The sequence below is a fragment of the Oculina patagonica genome, chromosome 10, assembly GCF_052425735.1.
Source record: "Oculina patagonica isolate OP01 chromosome 10, crgOcupat, whole genome shotgun sequence".
NCBI lineage: Eukaryota > Metazoa > Cnidaria > Anthozoa > Scleractinia > Oculinidae > Oculina > Oculina patagonica.
In genome coordinates, this window is record NC_135767.1 from 21,915,874 (window position 1) to 21,934,809 (window position 18,936).

The following is an 18,936-nucleotide window of genomic DNA, read 5'->3' on the forward strand; positions in this document are numbered from 1 at the left end:
AAACAGCACTACTGTTTTATAAAAAGAATTAGCGCTTTGTTACACGACCAAACCAAACACAGTAACAAAAAACACTTTTGCATGATGTGTTTGACAAATTTTACAAGAGAAGACTTGCTTGAAAAGCACAAAAAGTATTGCAATGGGGTCAAAGGCAAGCCAACAAGAATCGAAATGCCAGATGAGGAGAAAAACACCCTTTCTTTTAAAAACTACCAAAAACAAATGAAAGCGCCTTATACGATTTACGCCGACGGCGAGGCATTGTTAAAAAAAGAGCGCCGAGAAACGCCCGAGAACCGCCAGAAAAGTTACACGTACAAAACAGAAAAGCACGAGGCATGCGGATTCGCTTACACGCGTGTAAGAAGTGATGGTGAACACGAAAAACCATTCGTTTACAGAGGAGAAAACGCCGTTGAAGTATTTTTGAACTGTCTTTTAATTGAAGAAAAGAAAATAAGATATGAATTGTCAAAGCCAAAACCTCTCCTTATGACGCAAAAAGACTGGGCAAACTTTAAAAAAGCCGAAAACTGCCACATCTGCGAAAAATCGTTGGTGAAACAAAACTTTTTAGACTCTTTGCCGGTTTGGCTTAAATCTAATAAAAAGGAGTTTGGTTACTTAGGACAGTTACACAAAAAATGCTATTACGAAAGAATAGAATTGGCGAATACTCTTAATAGCGGGAACCATTATAAGCTAAAAAAGCTTGAAAAAAAATCACACAAATTAGCCGCTGAAAACCAAAAAAACTGCCTAGCGTGCAAAGAGCCGCTTATCCAGCCGAACTACAAGGATGCGGTGAGGGATCATTGTCACATAACAGGCAATTTTCGAGGAGCCGCGCACAACGTGTGTAACTTAATGATGAAAATAAATCCAAAAAATATTCAAATACCAGTTGCATTTCATAACCTGAGTGGCTACGATGCTCACCATTTGATGCAGTCAATTTCGAAGATTTCAAAAGAGGCACAGAAAGAGGTAAAGTGTGTTGCAAACAACATGGAAAAATACATTACATTTTCACTGGGGGGTTTAAGGTTTATTGACACTTTGAACTTTTTACTTGGAAAGCTTGAAAAACTTGTAGAAGATACGCCGAAGGATGCATTAAATATGACGAAAAAGGTTTTCTTTGAAAAAAGTGAACTGTTGTTAGACAACGGAAAATATCCAAGCGAATACGTTGAAGTGTGGGAGGAATTTAATTATAACAACTTGAGTGAAAGTTTTTTTAAAGGTGGGGACGAAACTAAAGAAAAATGGCAAATTGTCAATAACATCCACATAACAGATGAAGGATACAAAGAAGCAAAAACCATTTTTATAGAAAAATTTGGCTTGTTAACACAAAAGGGGATTTATCCCTATGAATACATGGACTCATGGGGAAGATTTAAAGAAACAACTTTGCCGAAAAAAGAAAAGTTCTACAGTAAACTTACAGGCGAGCACATAACAGACAAAGAGTATGCACACGCGCAAAAAGTGTGGGAAACCTTTGGCTGCCAAAATCTTGGAGACTACCACGATTTGTATGTCAAAACGGACGTTACCCTGTTAGCGGACGTTTTTGAAAACTTTCGAAAATTATGCCTTGAGAAGTACAATCTGGATCCCGCAAATTATTACACGTCGCCAGGTCTTTCTTGGGATGCGCTTTTGAAAAAGACAGGTGTGGAGCTTGAGTTACTCACAGACTACGAAATGCACCTCTTCGTCGAAAGGGGAATAAGAGGCGGGATTTCGTCGGTAAGCAAGAGATATGCAAAGGCGAACAACCCATATGTTAAGGGATTTGATCCGAGTCAACCAAAAAAATACATAATGTATCTCGATGCGAATAACCTTTACGGGTGGGCAATGAGCAAGCCGCTTCCGAAAAGTGGTTTTAGATGGAAAAAGGTTATGCCAACAGAAAAAGAAATAATGACAAAAAAAGAGCATGCAAAAACTGGATGGATTATGGAGGTGGAGTTAGAATATCCGAAAGAGCTGCATGACGCTCACGACAGTTACCCATTAGCGCCAGAGAAAAAGAAAATAGACAAAGAAATGTATTCGCCTTACCAAAAGAAATTAATGAATGATCTTGAATTAAACCCCCCAAACACTGAAAAGCTTGTTTTAACGCTTGAAGACAAAACCAATTACGTCGTGCATTACCGAAACTTGCAGTTTTATTTAAAACAGGGAATGAAACTCAAAAAAGTGCACAGGGTTTTAGAGTTTGAACAGGAATGCTGGATGGAGCCCTACATCCGGATGAACACAGAATTCCGAAAAAAGCAAAAAACAACTTTGAAAAGACCTTTTACAAGCTAATGAACAACTCGGTTTTTGGAAAAACAATGGAAAACCTGAGAAACCGTGTAGACATAAGAATAGTAAGAAGCGACGAGACAAATAAAATAAGAAAATTGGTCGCAAGTCCATTGTATTCAAGGCACGTGATGTTTTCAAACGATCTTGTCGGAATAGACATGCGAAAAAGTAAGCTGTTTCTCAATAAACCGGTCTACACAGGCATGACTATCCTTGACGTAAGCAAGCTATGCATGTATGACTTCTTTTACAACCATCTGAAAAAGGAGTACGGGGAGCGTTGCGAGCTTTTGTATACAGACACAGACAGCCTTTTGCTTGTGATAGAAACAGAAGACGTTTACGCGGACATGGCAAAAAACATCGGCGAGTACGACACAAGCGACTACCCCGAAGAGCATTCACTTTATTCGAAAGAAAACAAAAAGGTGTTGGGGAAAATGAAAGACGAATGCGCAGGAAAACTGATTTCAGAGTGTGTTTGTTTGAGGCCGAAAATGTATTCAATAATGACAGAAGGTGAAAGCGAAAATGAAATCGAAAAAATAAAGAAAAACTTTCCTGAGGCAAAAATAAAAGAGTGCACTTGCGAAGGGGAAAAAATGCAGGTAATAATGGCAAACGACGAAGAATTGGTCAAAAAAATAAAAGAGAAACATCCGAAAGCAAGTGAGTCAAAATGTTGTAACACGCTGAAAGTGGACGAAAAAAATATAAAAAAGGCAAAGGGGGTGAAAGAGTGCGTGACGAAAAATGAGATAAATCATAAAGACTTCAAAGATGCACTTTTTCAAAACAAGGAAAGCTTTCACGAAATGCACATGCTAAGAAGCTATGCCCACGAGATGCATTCAATAGTGGTAAACAAAAAATCGCTGTCGCCATTTGACACAAAGAGATGGATAAATGAAGATGGGATAAACACTTTGGCATATGGGCACTATCGGATGGGTGCGGAGCACGAGAGCGAAGCTCTTGCAGAGAAGGGGCAAAAAAAAGAGCCCACCGCCCCATAAAAGGGAGTGAAAAAACTAACTAGCCGCCAAGCAAAGGTCTCTCTAGAGTGCTTTAATAAATAAAAAGCCACTCAGGAGTGCCCAAGGGGCTCAAGCACTAAGGGCTTGGTGGTAACTGTGTATTTGGAGGAATAACAAGCAATTCTTCACGCACGAAGCCGCGCTTTGGACCATCGTGCAAGTAATAAAGAACTGGCTGATTAGGTTTAGTAACAGACCTTTCAATGCTGTAGACTTTTAATGACCAAATCGGATCTGTAGCCCTTTTTACGCCGCCTTCCAGCTCGCCAGGTTGGTAGAGAAAGCGCACATTAACGAGAGAGGGGAGTTTTTTTTCTTTCTTGCCAACAGGTCTTGTATATTTTGAGGACGGTTTTGACGAAACAGCCTTTTCTTTAATTGCAGCAGCAGGTTTCTTACCAGTAAGACTGGTTACTTCGTTGTTCAGAGCGGCAACAACTTCGGGTAGCCTTTTTACCCACGCTGTCGACCGCTGGCCAGATGGCAGGTTCATCTCGACACCGTACTGATAACCAAACAGGCGCTTTGCCAGTGTTTGATTAAAACGTTCAACAATAGCTTGATCTCTGTGGATATTAACACGCCCGCGTCTAATATAGGTTTTGTGATTTTCCATTTCTTTGGTAACAGCCCCCATGAATTCGCGACCAGGGTCAGCTTGAAGCATCTGTGGCCATTTTAGTGCACTTCGCCTGTAAATTGTCTGAAAACCTTTTGCAACCTCAGTTGAATCTTTGGAGGTCAAAGGCTCGGCCTCTTTGTAACGGCTGGCAACGTCGACAACAGTCAGAGCGTATTTGTAAACTTTTCGCCCTCGCGGCAGTTTGTCGTGTGGCAGAAAAAGAAGGTCCGCCTGGTGGACCGCGTTAGGGGTAGAAACATCGAATTTTGGGCGAGGAACGTATCGTGGTGCCGGAAGGTAGATCTGCCAAAGGGCCTGCTTAACTAGCCACTTTTTTGCGGCATCTTCGGAAACCTTGGCAGCCTCGGCTAATTTTTTTATCGCAGCAATTCCCTTCCAATAGCCCTGGGGGCTATAGTAGACTTTTGAGATCTTTGCATCCATGCGTATACAAGAAAAAAAAGAAACGTTTAAAGAAACCGAAAGGCAGCGTACCCAAGAGCAAGAGCGCCTGCGCCAACAAACATCAGTTCACCTTGTTTCTGCTGCTCGCTTGGCTGATAAAAATCAGAGAACTTGGGTTCTTTCGGAGGAATCATTTGTTTGTCAGGATGTGCCTGGTTGTAGAGTTTGAAAGCGTAGTCTGTGTTCGTAAAGTTTTGTTTCGCTTGCTGTTTGATCTCATTGTTGGTTTCGATCCAGTCGAGAAGCTTCGTGCGGTCGCGAGAGTACTTCGCGTAAGCTGCCTGGTAAGCCTCGAGAGCTTTGTCGTGTCTTTCTTTTTCTTTCAAAGCGGCGTCATCTCCGCCACCCAAAGCTCGAGCAAGATAGTTGCCGCCAATGAAAGCAGCAGCGTTCAAGATAGCTCCGCCAGCCATAATCGCGACGCTTGCCATTTTGTTATTATACTATTCTAATTTTTTTTTAATTGGTTGGGAGAATTTTCTGGTCCTCGAGATACTGTTTAAGTGCAACGCTGCCAGCCATGACGGCTGTGAACTTTACATAGTTCATAAAACTGCTGCTTGGGTCGGATGTGAAGTTTTCTTTTACAACTTTTTTGGCAGCCCAGCCGATTCCGGCGGCAAGGCCAGTGAGAGTCGCGGCATCCATGAGCGTTTTCACGAGCTTGTTGTCGGACATGGCGGTTCAGTATAAAATAATAAAAAATATTCAATTGAAAAATTTTTTTGTTTATTCTTCACCGTTTTGCGAAGCAAAGTTTGCAACTTCTTCACCAGATTCAACTTCTTTTGTTTTTTTTATACCTCTTTTAAAAATTGTATCCTCATCCTTTTGCACCCGAATAGCGGTTTTAACGCAAGTTTTGGAAAATTCAAACCAAAGTAAAGCAATACCAGCCATAGCTGCACCTTTAACAAGGCTGTCAAGAATAAAACCAAGGGACATTGTCGGTATAATAAATGAAAAAGAAATGTTCAAAAGAAATTTTTTAATCCATCGGACGGATTCCTCTTTGTTTGCGAGGTCTAATGGCATTTTGGATTGTCGAAGGCGTGTCTGAAGAACGCGTTGCAACCCTTCCAATACTTTCTGCTGTAACTGGTGTGTCATCAGTTATAAGAGTTGGCGGAGCTTTAAATGTTGGACTTCTTTTTTCGTTTATAAAGGCTTTTATGTCTTCGCGTTTCACATAAGTTGTAACGGTTGCAACGCCGATACCAAGCAAAGATATCCATTGATTTGTGGTGAGACCGCTTGATTGCGGCTGAGCCTCGGGCGGAGCTGGTTCCGTTACGGCCGGTGGTGTTGCATTTCGCTTTGCAGCAGCAGATTTCTTTTCCTTTTCTTTTGCAATTATTGCAGCAGCCTCGACAGCAGCTTTTTTCTGTGCTTCACGAGCCTGTTTTGTTTTTTCAGCTGCAAGCTTGCCAGCAGCAACTCGCTTTGGATTTTTGGCAGGCTTTGTTGCTGGAGTTGTTGAAGTAACTTGTTTCTGTTCTTCTTGAGCGATCGGAGTTGGTTCGACCTCGGCCATTTATAATAAAAAAAAATAATATTTAAATAGAAAATTGCTCAGCAAGATTTTTTGCTAAGCAATTGCTAAGCATTGTTCAGTAATTACTTAGCATTTTCTTAGCATTGCTCAGAAAAATCTTCAGTAGTGTTTGTGTCCGCATCTTTGGAAGCACCTTTGGTTTCGCACAGCGAAGTGTGCGACTTTGTAGCTTCGTTTAAATCAATGTGCTTTGTTGTGATGAGCGCAGCATTTGCAACGGCAAGAAAGCGGCCGCATTTCAAAGCCAGACCGCCTGCCAAAGTGGACAGCTCTTTGCTGATGATGTAGTCGTTTTTGAGTTCCTTCTGATAATCATTGACGTCCTTGATATTTACGGCCATACCAACGACTTTAGTAACAAGAAAAATAAAGCTGTCAATCAAGCTGTCGGTTGTTTTGGATCCAACGTATGCCTCATATCTCTTTAAGTACTTTTCAACTTCTTTATCTGTCAAGCGCTTCACCTGCTCGTGTGTCAGTTGCACACCGATTGCTTCTTTGGCTTTTCCTGTTGAAACAAGGATTGCAAGCTGTTCACGCAAAGCAGGAATGTCAGGGCCTTGAATGAGTGCCATAGCGCTTTCTGTACTTTCTGGTTCAGCTCCTAGCAGTTCCATTACGGAAGCTAATTCTTGTTCACTTGCAGCGCCCTTGACGCTCTCGGGAGGAGAAGTTGCGAACGGGTCAGCCATTTATTACTCTAAAAAATATGTTCAATAAGAAAATTTTGTGCCGTAAGGGTGGCGATGAGAAATGACAAGATGCGAAAACTTATTTTTTTTTAGCTTTAAAATGATTTCTTTGTAATCCTCATTGGCAAGTTCGCCAGCGTAATCCTCAAAGATTGCCTTCGTGGTCTTGGCAGAGGGGGTGTAAAAGAAAACGATTGCCGCAACATTTTCGCGGAATGAGGATGTTATGCTTGTCAATTTTTGAGTTAACACCCATATGCTCAAGCCTGCGTGGCGAGCAGAGAAAGCAAGATTCACCAACTCCCCTGTTCTTCCTTTTACATCTTTCGAAGCAGCACAGTCGTCGAGGATGATAAGCGTGTTCGTACCCTCAAAAAGAAATCTTGAAAGCCTTAACCAAGATTCCACCTCGTGCTGCTCGCAAATGAAAACAAAAAATCGAATATCTTCCTCAGCAAAGCGATAATAAGTCTTGTTGTGCTCGAAAGTCGGGCAGATGAGCACGATGTAGTCAAACTTGCCTCGGAAAGGGCCACAAAGCTGATTGACCACGTATCTTGTTTTTCCTGAGTTCGTTGGTCCAACAATGAGAGCGTTGAAGGGTATATTGGCAGGATCCATGCTTCGCTTTGCGAAAGCTATATCAATACTCAACACCTTCTAATTCTTTATTTACAATAGAAAATTGTGCATCAGCGATAGCGAATATGTAGCATTTGACATTCCCTGATCCTGAGGCTGTTCTCTGTATCTCTAAATTAACGCCATCCTTTGTGTTCACCAAGCGGAGCCCGCTGCCGTGCATGTTGTTGTCGCTCATGGAGCGAAGGTCAATGAAAAGCCCGAACTTTTTTTCTGCATAAAACTTTGTGGCGTTATTAAACATTTTTTGGTCTGCGTTTTTGCCAAAGAACCTGAGAACTTCCTCCCACATGTCTCTTCCTTCAACGCCCTGACTGTACACCTTATTTGGAACGCCGTTCACGCTGATTTTTACATTTGTTATGTCAGGGTTAAAGAAAGATTCTGTATCTCTTGCACCTGCGGCGTGGGGTTCAGGAAAAAGAAGTAGAAGTCCCTTCAAGGAGCGCTTTGGGACGTTAATGCTTTCGTTTATTATCGTGTCAGTAGCTTTTTTTACTGTGATCGTTTTGTAATTATGCACATGCTCGTAAAAGAAACTTTTGCCGTTAATGTAAGTGCTTTCTACTTCTCTTGCAAGTTCTTTGTGATAAATAGCCTCGTATTCGAGTTGGATGTCAGTTAGCTCATACCCAAGTTTTGATGGATCTGTTCCTCTTACAACCACATTTGGACTGTTCAGTTTTATCTCGAAGACAAGCTCGTCTGCGAGTGCGCGCGGATAGAACACGCCATGGTCTCTCAAAATCTCGTGATCAAGCGGGATACGATACTTGCTTCCATAAACTTCTGCCAGCTTCTTTTCCGCGTCAACTCCTGATTTTTTTTTGTCACCAGCGTTTGAACGGATTTTGCATAAATCCTCGGACTGGATACCTTCAAGAAACATGTTGCTGCGCTTTTCTACCGGCAGAAAAAGGTCCTCGAAAAGTTTGTAGACGTCGTAAGCGTTCGTATCCTGCAGCGTTTCTCCAGCAAACTTGACCACCATCCTTGAGACAAGCGCCCGGGTGACGTTGTTTACGAGAAAGTTGTTGGGCTCGCCGCTCACCGTCAAGTTGAACACAAGAGCCAGGGAGCCTGGAACGAGAACGACGCCTTCTTCAAGCTTTGGCACAGCAACTCTCAGAATTTCTTCTGGAGACGCTTTATTCGGGTTAAATGTAATGCGATGTCGCACTCTGTCTGCCTTGAGCGCGTTTGGTGTTTTCTCTTCGAACGTTGGTCGGTGTCTTTCGCTGACAGCCATTGTATATTTAAATTAAAAAAATGTATTTATTTAATATAACATGGCGACAGAAGGTGGCTTTGGTGACAGAGATCCTCTTTTGGAACATACAGGCGACCGTGACGACCGTAATGACAACGATGACAGCGATACAACAGGCCCATTCCAACCTGGAGGGGCATCAACGCCCGGACCTAGTGAAGGAATACCTGGGAGAAGAACCACAATGAATAGGCCGGACGAAACAACAACGATGTTTCCTGAAATCCCCGACGATAGTGCGACAACAACCTTCACTGCTTCGAGTTATCTTGACAAAGAGTTTCCATCAGCTGACAAATCAAAGATTAAATACAAAATAGATGGAAATGGAAGGCTGCAAGTCGGGTTAATTAAACCAGGTAAGCCTTATTATAATTTAACAACCAAAATTCAAGGCAAGGAAGAATACCAGATAAATATAAGACTTCCCAAAGAAGTTTTAAAAGCCCTTGGTCCAAGTCGTCGATTAACTCTTGAAAATGAAATAAGAGGTCTTTCAGAAGGCATCAATAACAACAAAAAAACAGCAGAAGATAACAATGAAAGCCCGGAGGAAAGAAAAAAAGCTAAAGAAAGAGCAAAACTACAAATTGAAAGGCGCACTGATCTACAGAAAGAATTAGATCGGTTGAAAAAAGTAGAGTACGAGCCTGTGATTGGGGTAACAATACCTTTACAAGAATTCCAGCAACACGAAACAGAAAGGCTCGAAAGGGAAGAGGAAATACGACAAGAGAGACAAGAACAAGAAGATATTGCAAACGACGAAAACAGGCCACAAGCGGAAAGACAACAAGCTCGCGAAAAAGTTGATAACTTGAATCAAGAAAATAATGAAATAGTAAATGAAAGAGAAGAAGAGATCGAAAGATTGTCTTTAACAGACAAATTAAGAGAAAAGGTAAAAGCGATTTTCAAAAAATATGGCTTCACCGCCACAGCAGTTTTGCTTGCCGTTGGCACGACTATTGGCGTAATTCTGAGTTCTCTCTCAAACGGTTTAAAAGGTTTAGCAAAAGGTGTTGGTGACGGTCTTCAGACACTTGGCAAAAAAATTGCAAGTATTCTGCCGGGCCTCCTTGGCTCGATCGCCAGTTTTGTGTTTCGAACGGCCGGCCAGGTGATCAGCTTCCTCGGCAAGAATGCTTGGCTTTTGATTGTCGGTGTTGCTATCTTTCTTATCGAGCGAGTTACAAAACGAAGCGAGCGCTAAGCGCTAGAGGGAAAATCCGAAGGGTTTCCGGTGCCCCTTGGGCACCCTCAAAGAGCTCGGCTGACTGCAAACGCAACAATAACGGCACCAGCAATAAGGTAGGTCTTGTTTTTTTCGTGTGCTGTATCTTCAGTGTCTGGCTTCTGCTTTTCGTCTGTTTTTGTCACAGTACCCGCTGAAGGCGTATGTGGCGCCGGCTCTTTTTTTGCAGCTTTGTGAATCGGGTTTGACGAATGACTTGTTGGTCTATTAACTTTTGATGGCCCACCGCTCATACTTGTTGCGCCCACTTTTTTTGTAGCTTTATTAACCTCATCATTCACTCCTAATTTCATCCCAACAACAGCCTGCTTAAGCTGGTTATTGTAGCCAACAACGCTTTCTGTGTTTATCACCATACGAGCGGGCATCAGCCAGGCACCTGGGCAGACTGCAAGGTTAAGCCAAACCTTAGCTTCGTCGATGGCTAGTTGGTATCTTTGGACCGACTTTGCCAGATCAGGTTGCCTTATAGCGTCTTCAACCAACACGAGGAACTCACTTTGCGCTTCCTTTGCACGGCCGCCTGTTCCAAGTATGCTACTTCGAACGTTCACCTGCGAACCGAGAATACAGTAGACAAAAGCCTCTATCGACTGGTTTACTCTCGACAAACCTGCCTGAGTAAGACCTTCAGTGCCGTTAGGACAAAACCAGTCTGCCTGTGCATATGCAGCGTCGTCTGGCTCGATGTATTGAATCAAGTTACCTTTGCTTGCAGTTCCACCTTCATCCGAAAATTTATCGTAATCGGGGTATTTTGCTCCAGTTTTGTTTGGTCCAATGTTAGTAATCCAGATATAAACGTTACCAAGTCCGTGGTTTGCGCCTGTTGTGAAACGGAAATCGCTTGACGGGTCGACACCGAACTCAGCACATATTCTTTTGTACGAAGCCACGTCGTACTTGTTGTCGAACTGGCTAAACGTTGGGTCGCCAGGCAAGGCGCTTACGCTCTGAATTCCTCCCATCTGAAACAATATTCGCCTTATCGTGAAATAAACGTGAAAAAGATAAAAATTACGCACAATCGGTGGCAAGCTAAGAGCTGAGTGCTCTTCATCGAAAATATCTCGACTTATACCGCAGCCTGTTGTCGCGCACCATACCGCAAAGTTAAGTTGCTGTGGCCAATAGCCCATATTTTGGCTAGCAAGCCACCTTTTTGACTCTTTTCCTGATGTATGCTTCAGTTTTGTTTTTTGAAAAATCTCTCTTAATTTCGTTGTGAAATATTGGTCTGGTGTGACGTAGATGTTTATTTGGCTGTTAAATATTTTTTTCAAACTCGGTGCGGCTTCGTGAAATCCAACCGCGGGAATTGGCAAAGATGAGCCTTTTGCGCCGCTTGGTGACAGCTGTTGTGGAAAACCGCCTGAAATTTGATTCACCCCCAGTGCTTTTTTCATCTCTGGGCTCCAATATTTGCTGTCAGAGCCAAAAACATTTATCAAATGGCCTTGCCCTGCCTTGTAATAAATGTCTGCCGTTGCTGTGTGGTTGTACGCGAACTCAACCTGTGCAACAAATTTTGTTCGGTCAGCGTTTGGATATTTTGCAAGAAAAGGTTTCCATGCATTGTCTTTTGCCGCTTTAGAAATTGTAGTTGCTTCTGGGGTTTTCATCCACTTCATAAAACCTCTTGTTTTTGCATCCATGGTCCTCTTTTATATTAAACATTTTTTATTTTTATTTAATATAAAAATGGTTGTGCTGACTGTTACCACAAAAGAAAATCCGAACACTGTTTATTTTGACCAGCCTATTCCAAAACCAAGCTATATCCGGCTTTTAAGTTGTTCTCTTTACAACAGCTGGAATAGTTTGGAAAAGGATGGAATAGTTTTTTATAAACAAGTGAACAAGGAAGAGAAGGCGCGTTATATACGGCAAGGAAACTTCTCACTCGATGACATTGGGAGTATTTTTGAAAAAGGATTTCCAGAGAAAAACATGTTTTCTGTAACAAAAGGCATTGCAGGCCGTTCATTGATAATAAAAGCAAAAGAGCCCAATTTAAAAACTTTTGGACTGAATGAAAGTCTTATTAAGTTCTTTAATTTGCCTGGGTTTGAGAATTACGCAAGTATTGAAAAGGAATTTTTTGAAACAATTGAGGTAAATAATGTTTCAAATCCTAAAAATTACTTCATCAACTGTGACCTTATCGACAAGCAACAAAGCTTGCTAAATGGTAAGCCATCAAGCCTTTTAGCGTTTTTTGACATACGTGGAAAACCGTATGAAAAAGTTTATTACCAAAATACACATTTTAACGTCTTGCGCGACGTTTCTGCTGAAGAAAATGTATCATCTCTGACTCTTTCGATTAGAGATGAGAATGGAAAGCCATTCGATTTTAACGGCACAAATCTTACATATGAGTTGGAATTGAATTAAATTAAATACAAAAATAACTTTTATGTATACGAGACCATGTCATCTGCTAATGTTCTCCCGAGTGCCCCTGCTTATGGTGATCGCGAAGAAACACAACTTTATCCAAGCCTCCCAACAAATGCCGAGAATTTTCGGCTGACTGAAATAAGTAAAATTGAAAAAGAAATATCCGCTGAAGCTGAGCATTACAGGCTTGTGTTAAAAAAATATAAAAAAGTCCGGAAAGTTATTCACTATTCCGTGGTCTGTCTTGGCGCCGTGACGGCAGCTCTGTCTTCTGGAGCTGTTGCCACTTCACTTACTGGTGTTGGAATTGTTATCGGCGTTCCTGTTGCAGCAGTAGCAGGTATATCTGGCGCAGCTTCCACTGGCCTGTCAGTTATCAACAAAAAGCTTGAACGTAAAGTTAATAAGCACTCAAGAATCCTCGCTCTGGCTGTTGCAAAACATGACTCGATAAACAGCTCTGTCTCACAAGCTCTGAATGATAATCTTGTTTCTGACAAAGAGTTTCAACTGATCACACGAGAAATGCAAAAATATCGCCAACTTAAAGATACTTTACGCTCAAACTTTGCAAAAAAACAAACAAATTCACTCCAGCCAGACATCGGAAAAATTCGGGAAGAAATCAAGAGAGAAGAACGCAAAAGATTGGAAAAAAAACTTCTCGAAAGTGCCACCGACATTTCGAAATAAAATTTCAGTCCAATAAAACATTTTTTCATTTTATAAAAGAATGATTGTCTGCGCTCATCTTGTCGTTTACTTTGTGATGGAAGCATTGTCGTTCGAGTTGCAAGAAAATGTTCGAGACATCACAAGAGAGGTTGTTGTTTGCCTGAACGAGGCAAAATAAAAGGTTAAAGCGTGCTTAAAGTGACTTTCAGCCGAGTCGAAAGGATTAAATCTGAGTGTGCAAAAAATACAATTAAGTTGAAGCGAACAGCGAGAAATTGCGTGACCCACAGCGGCATGCAAATTTTTTTTTTGTGTTTGCGTGCGTGGGTGACAAAGTCGGGGTATTACCCGAATGATATTTTTAGACGGTGTAATATCATGACTCATCGCCAATGACAAACACCGGCTGTGGTTTTTGTCAAATACTCTCTGTACTACTGTTTCAATCAAGAGTCTTTTCTACCAATTTTTAATCTTTTGCCAGTTGATTCTCAATTTTTTTGCTTTAGCCGTTTAAAGCTTGATTAACACATCGGCTTGTTTACAATCATGTCGCTTTAGAATATTCTGGACTTCCGGTACGTCACACGCACATGCCAAACATGCCGATTCGCCATTGATTTTCAGCGTTTTTAAAAAAATTTTTTTTTCGTGAAAAAAAAAATCACAAGCGAACAGGAATGTGTGGTGCGATTTGGAATGTCCTTTCTATTGTGCGATTTGGAATGTGCTGTATAAGCAAAAATAATTTTACGCAGGATTTTTTTTTTTTTCACTTCTCTGGTTGTTGAAACAGTTCAATTGAATCTGATCTATCTTATAAAATATTATTTTTTGGCTTTTAGGTTCCAAAATTTGGTTATGGTGTTTGCTTAAAAAATACATCCCTGACGCCATTTCTATTTATCGGTTTATATTCTAAAAATGCACCCATGACGGCATTTCTATAACTGAGCTCTGTCCTCTAAAAACTCCTAAAAAAAAAACAACTAGATTACGTCAAGGGGGTTTTCCGTTTCTTGACAGCAATACACCCACGCAATCAAAGTCATTGTTGTGACTTTCTGTGTTGCTGCAATAATTTATGCACTCACCGGAGCGTGCAAGTCTTGTTTAGCTTGTTAAAACGTTTGCGACAACACTGCTGTCTAATTTTTTTAATTTTTCAATCACCTCGTCTGTTAAAAGGATTGTTATTTGTTTTTCATTTTCTTTAGTTTTTTTGTAGGTTGTAAACGCTTTTCCACGAGATCTTTTCAAGTTTTTCTTTACACTCAAGTTAATTTCTCCAGTTCTCCCTCTTCCCATCTTCGTTTACTCAATAAGAGCATTTGTTCAATTGAAAAATAATTCTGGCGCGCCTGTTCTTTGGGGCTTGGCGGGGGCCACTTGTTTTAGGACAGTCCTCAACAAGTGTTAAAAGGGTGCCTTTGCCTAGATACATGTGCATGGGTTGAAAGGCTGTCATCTAACCCCGACACACTTGCAATATGAGGGTTTTGGACGCAAATCCAAAAAAACAGTGAGGGGCGAGAATGGCGAAGCCGGCAGGCGAGCCAGGCGAAGCCCCGAACGCATTTTTTTGGATTTGCGCCAAAACCCTCATATTGCAAGTGTGTCGCCTGATAAGGAGAACACTGCCATGAGGTAGCCCCTTTAAAATTATTATTAGTTATTTATTTTATCAGTGTCAATGCTAAAATGACTTAATGTGACTTTTCACCTTATTTGGTAGGTTAAAGTTCATTGAAAATGGACGAGATTGCTTTATCAATTCAGACATGTTTTATGTTGAGGTATGAGTAGAGTATGTTTTTTCTCCCAATATAATGTTCATGAAAAACCCAGCCAACTGAAAACAGTTGATCCCTTTATAACACTACTTAGTATGTTAGTTTTCATTACTAAAATGGTCCAATATTTTGTAAACAACAACCGTGGACATTATCTCTAATTACATTAGTCTGAGGCAAGTATCCTAACTAAAGTTAATTTTGGGATTCTGTAATGTTTTACAAATGCAGGTTCGAATGGACACTGATGGTACAGTTTCGGAAGTTAAAGTGGCTCACACAGGGGATCCAGAGGTAGGTAAACTCCATAAGAACAAAGAGTAATGTTCACTGAGGCTGGAAAGTATTAGTAGTCTGTACTTGCTTGACTCTTTCATCCGTCATTGTAAAGAGTACCTGTTCATGAACAGTGGCAGATTCAAAGGTGCCGAAAAGGGGGAGGAATAGAGAGGGAGGAAGAAGAAGGGAGGGGGGGGGGGGGGGGGGTGTTTGGAGGGGGCTGGGTTGATGGGAAGTTGTGCCCTTTCTTGTTCAAAAATTGCATCTTGGTGTAGCTTTAGTTCCCACCTGAAGGTGATTCGTTATTTTGAACAGTACATGACTTGTATCATTGCACTCTTCTATTGTTTTTATTCTTTTTTTACTTAGATTAACATGATGCACTGTCCTTGTTCAATTTGTTTTGGGTACTTGAGTTTGTTGAGAGTGTTAGTTATTGAAACCAAAAAAGGAGTTGTTTTATTACTATTATGGTGAAATAGTAGTGTTTTTTCAACTAGTGTTTGCTCTTAATTCACAGAGTTGTCCTGAGTTAACAAGAGTCCTCAGGTATGTAATTTTGTGAGCAATTCCCACTTTGAAACACTGTAATATATTTAGCTGAAAAGCATGCAAAGCCTGTTTATCACAAATATGAAGCTCCAATATAAATTCTCATAACAAGAAGTGACTTAGAATATTGCTACTCCCTGTAAAAAAAGGGGGGAGGAGTCCTAGTTCGTCACACTGTAAGAATTAACATCCCCTGCAATGCAGTGACCAGCGCAACACTTGAACCAAACTTATTCTCTTGGTCTTGAGCCCACTGCATTTACCTTCCTGCCACTTAATAATGTTTCATTTAATGACTTATTTCATTTCCAGGGAGGGAGATTATGAGGAATTTCTATGTCACTTAAAAGGACTGTGTGATCTTTACCAGTTATCACGTGATACGTAAGTAATAATAAAACACTAGGTACATGTTACCTTTATTTTAACCTTGATGGTGTGTCATTTATTTTATGAGTCGTCACAAATTGTGAGGTGGAGAGGCATGTGATCCATTCTGGTCAGCCTAACTAGCACTTGGTTAGCCTAAATGGCACTCCAATTAGCCTAAATAACACTCTGGTTAGCCTACAGTTAGCTTATATTACTAGGTAGCTTGCGATTAGCCTTTTTATTTAGAGAAGGGATTTCTGCCTCGTATGCCTCGCTGCCTCGTATGCCTGGCTGCCTCGCATGCCTCACTGCCTCACCTCACAAGCCTTGCTGCCTTGCCTCGCAGGCCTCACACAGTTGTATATAAGACTCTAGTTTATCTGAGTGTATGTTTCACACAAAGATTAATAATATCAATAACTTTTATTTATAATAATCAATTGTAAATAATATTATCAACATTTGATTCATTCAGCAGGAGTTTCAGTTATTGATCATTTCGGTATTAAATTGTTTCAGGTTTCAGAAGCCAAAGATTCTTGCAGCTCTCAAAGCAGTGGAAACTGATATCAACACAATGGCAACATTGTTTGGGTAATAATTATTAAATATAAATATTTATTTCTCTGTTATTATATGTGTGCATATTTAGTATTGTACCACCCAGCCATGCCATGTTTGATACAGTTACATGTACTGTGCTTGTCTCTATGCCCAAGAACTGCACACTGATCATCTGTGTTCCATTTATTCGCACAAGAAACATGAACATCTAACCATCCCAAAAAAATTAAAGCAGATCTAGGAAAGGTGTCATCATTTGTCTAATCTTGTTAAATGCAAGGGCAGAAAGTGCAAGTATATTTTTGGAATAAAATTAATGTCTGTTATTTGAAGTTCCTTTTGTTGAAACTCATGTCCTAAACAGTTTATTAATTCGCAAGTCAAATGGCTTCAAATACATAACATGTAAACCATCAATCCATAAATTAAATACTTTTTTTGATATGCTGTTTTCAACTACAGTTGAACCCCTATTAAGCGGCCACCCCTTAATAAAGCGGCCAGTTAACAAAGTCCCAAAAGTATTCCCAGTATAATACTGTAAATATATAATACTGTATTTAGCAGCCACCTCTATCAAGTGAGCATGGTCACCTTTCGGCCGTCTTGATGAGGATTAATCCATTGTTTTTACCTCTATTTAGCGGCCACCTAGAACTTAAAACATGTAGTTTGACCTTGTTTTTAACAACCTAATGTCAAATAAGAGTCCAAAAATTAATTTAAAGTGACAATTGATAAAAACATTCAATCATACGCTTTTAATCGTCTTGACCTGATTCTGGTGTCTCTAAGCTAAGTGATGACCCTTTGATTTTCTGGTAATGAAGTGTAATAAAGTGTTGTTTCAAATTTCTAATGAACCCCTATTAAGCAGCCAACCTCTATCAAGTGGCCGCTTACCATTTCCTCAAAAGCGGCCACTTAATTAGAACTTGGTTTTCATGTTACGTCATAAAATTCTGAAATCAAAATTCACTAGGCCTACTAAATTTTCGTTGTCATTAGACGTAAGATAAACTAAAAATATATCTTTTTGCAAATTTCCAGATCGATAGTGTCATTCGTTTTTTTTCTTCGTTTTTTCTTCGTCGTATGTGACATCAAGCTGAGTGCCATGACAAAGCTGTTTTGTTTGAAAAAAGGCCTTTCCTTTCCGTTTTCAGCAGATTGAACATTTAAGATATAATAAGTGGTGTTTATGTGAAACTGTACTAGCTCATGAACCAAAGAATGCCGCTGTTGTAAACAAAATTGAGTTCCAGATGGTTTCTCTGACACCACGGCTGCCATATTTGTGTTCCACGGAAGGACACAGTTATGGCATCTCCATACTAAGCTTTATAAATTTGCATGGAAAGGTTCGGCAAATAACTTGCGAACGGTACACTGCACAGACCTGAAACTTGGAGAAATTGTTTATCTATTTATCGTCTATAATATTTGAAATTCATAGCTTCTGTAGTTAAATGGTTTCGAATTTATTTTTTGATTGCGTGACAGTGAAAACCAGCAATAGGGGTATGACTGTAATTTTACGTTAGGTCATTAAAATCTGTTTATTATTTGATCTCATTAGAACAGATGCAAGCTCCACTGAAGCAATAACACAATGCCCAGTTGGGTTTGTCACTCCAAGACAAGGAGGTTTGCCACAAGTCTTTCTTTTCATGTGAAATTTAAGCCGGACCTGGATTTAAGTTCTATTTCAGCTGGTTACCGGTAAATTAGCCGGCAGCTGGCCCTTAGCAACATCCCTAATATTCTGCTGTTCCAGAAAATATACCCACCCCATGGAAGATGATTGGAGAAAAGTGTAAAAATGTACTGAAATCAAGATAATTGTTGAAAATTTCGAAGAAAAATGGTCAAATTTAGGTCATGGAAAAGTTTGAAAAGGCATGGAAAAGGTCATGGAGGAATTTCTGATCAGAAGCTCAAAAGAGTACAAATCCTGCTTATTTTCCTTGAACTAGGGACAAATTATGTTGTAAAATTTACATAAACAACAACCCATAGCTGTCGTTAAAGAGAATTTATATACAGGATTAATTCAGGTTTGTTTATGTATATGGGCTGTGTACATGTATTTTTATTATGTTAGGTCGTCGAATGCGTCTTGCTTATTTTGCATCACCATATGAGCTACTGGATGTTAAAAGACCAGGACAGGATCGTCATTTCACTAGGGAAGGTAATAATATTAACAAGAGTTATATTTAACCAGGGAGCAAAACTTGTCAGTCATTTTGATACTAAGTAATTATATTTAACCAGTGGCAGGGGTATTTTGCAGAACGCAGAATGATTGCAGTCAGCGGTTTGCTTGCGGTAAGCTTTCACTGACCTCGCTTTCACTTTGGTTTGCTTGTGGTTAGCTTCACCCCGGTTTGCTTGGGGTTAGCTTTTATTTGTTGGTTAGGGCA

General features: G+C 40.4%; 1 protein-coding gene across 1 annotated transcript in view; it reads left to right on the plus strand.

Moving 5' to 3' along the window:
* The window catches only part of LOC144628883 (mediator of RNA polymerase II transcription subunit 1-like), a 38,266-nt gene that overhangs the window by 6,977 nt on the left and 12,353 nt on the right, over positions 1-18,936 (plus strand). The window contains exons 4-10 of the mRNA XM_078486994.1: positions 14,686-14,746; positions 14,975-15,037; positions 15,543-15,571; positions 15,887-15,958; positions 16,466-16,540; positions 18,090-18,157; positions 18,615-18,704. Of these exons, the coding sequence (XP_078343120.1) occupies positions 14,686-14,746; positions 14,975-15,037; positions 15,543-15,571; positions 15,887-15,958; positions 16,466-16,540; positions 18,090-18,157; positions 18,615-18,704 (458 nt within the window). The remainder of the gene's footprint in view (positions 1-14,685; positions 14,747-14,974; positions 15,038-15,542; positions 15,572-15,886; positions 15,959-16,465; positions 16,541-18,089; positions 18,158-18,614; positions 18,705-18,936) is intronic.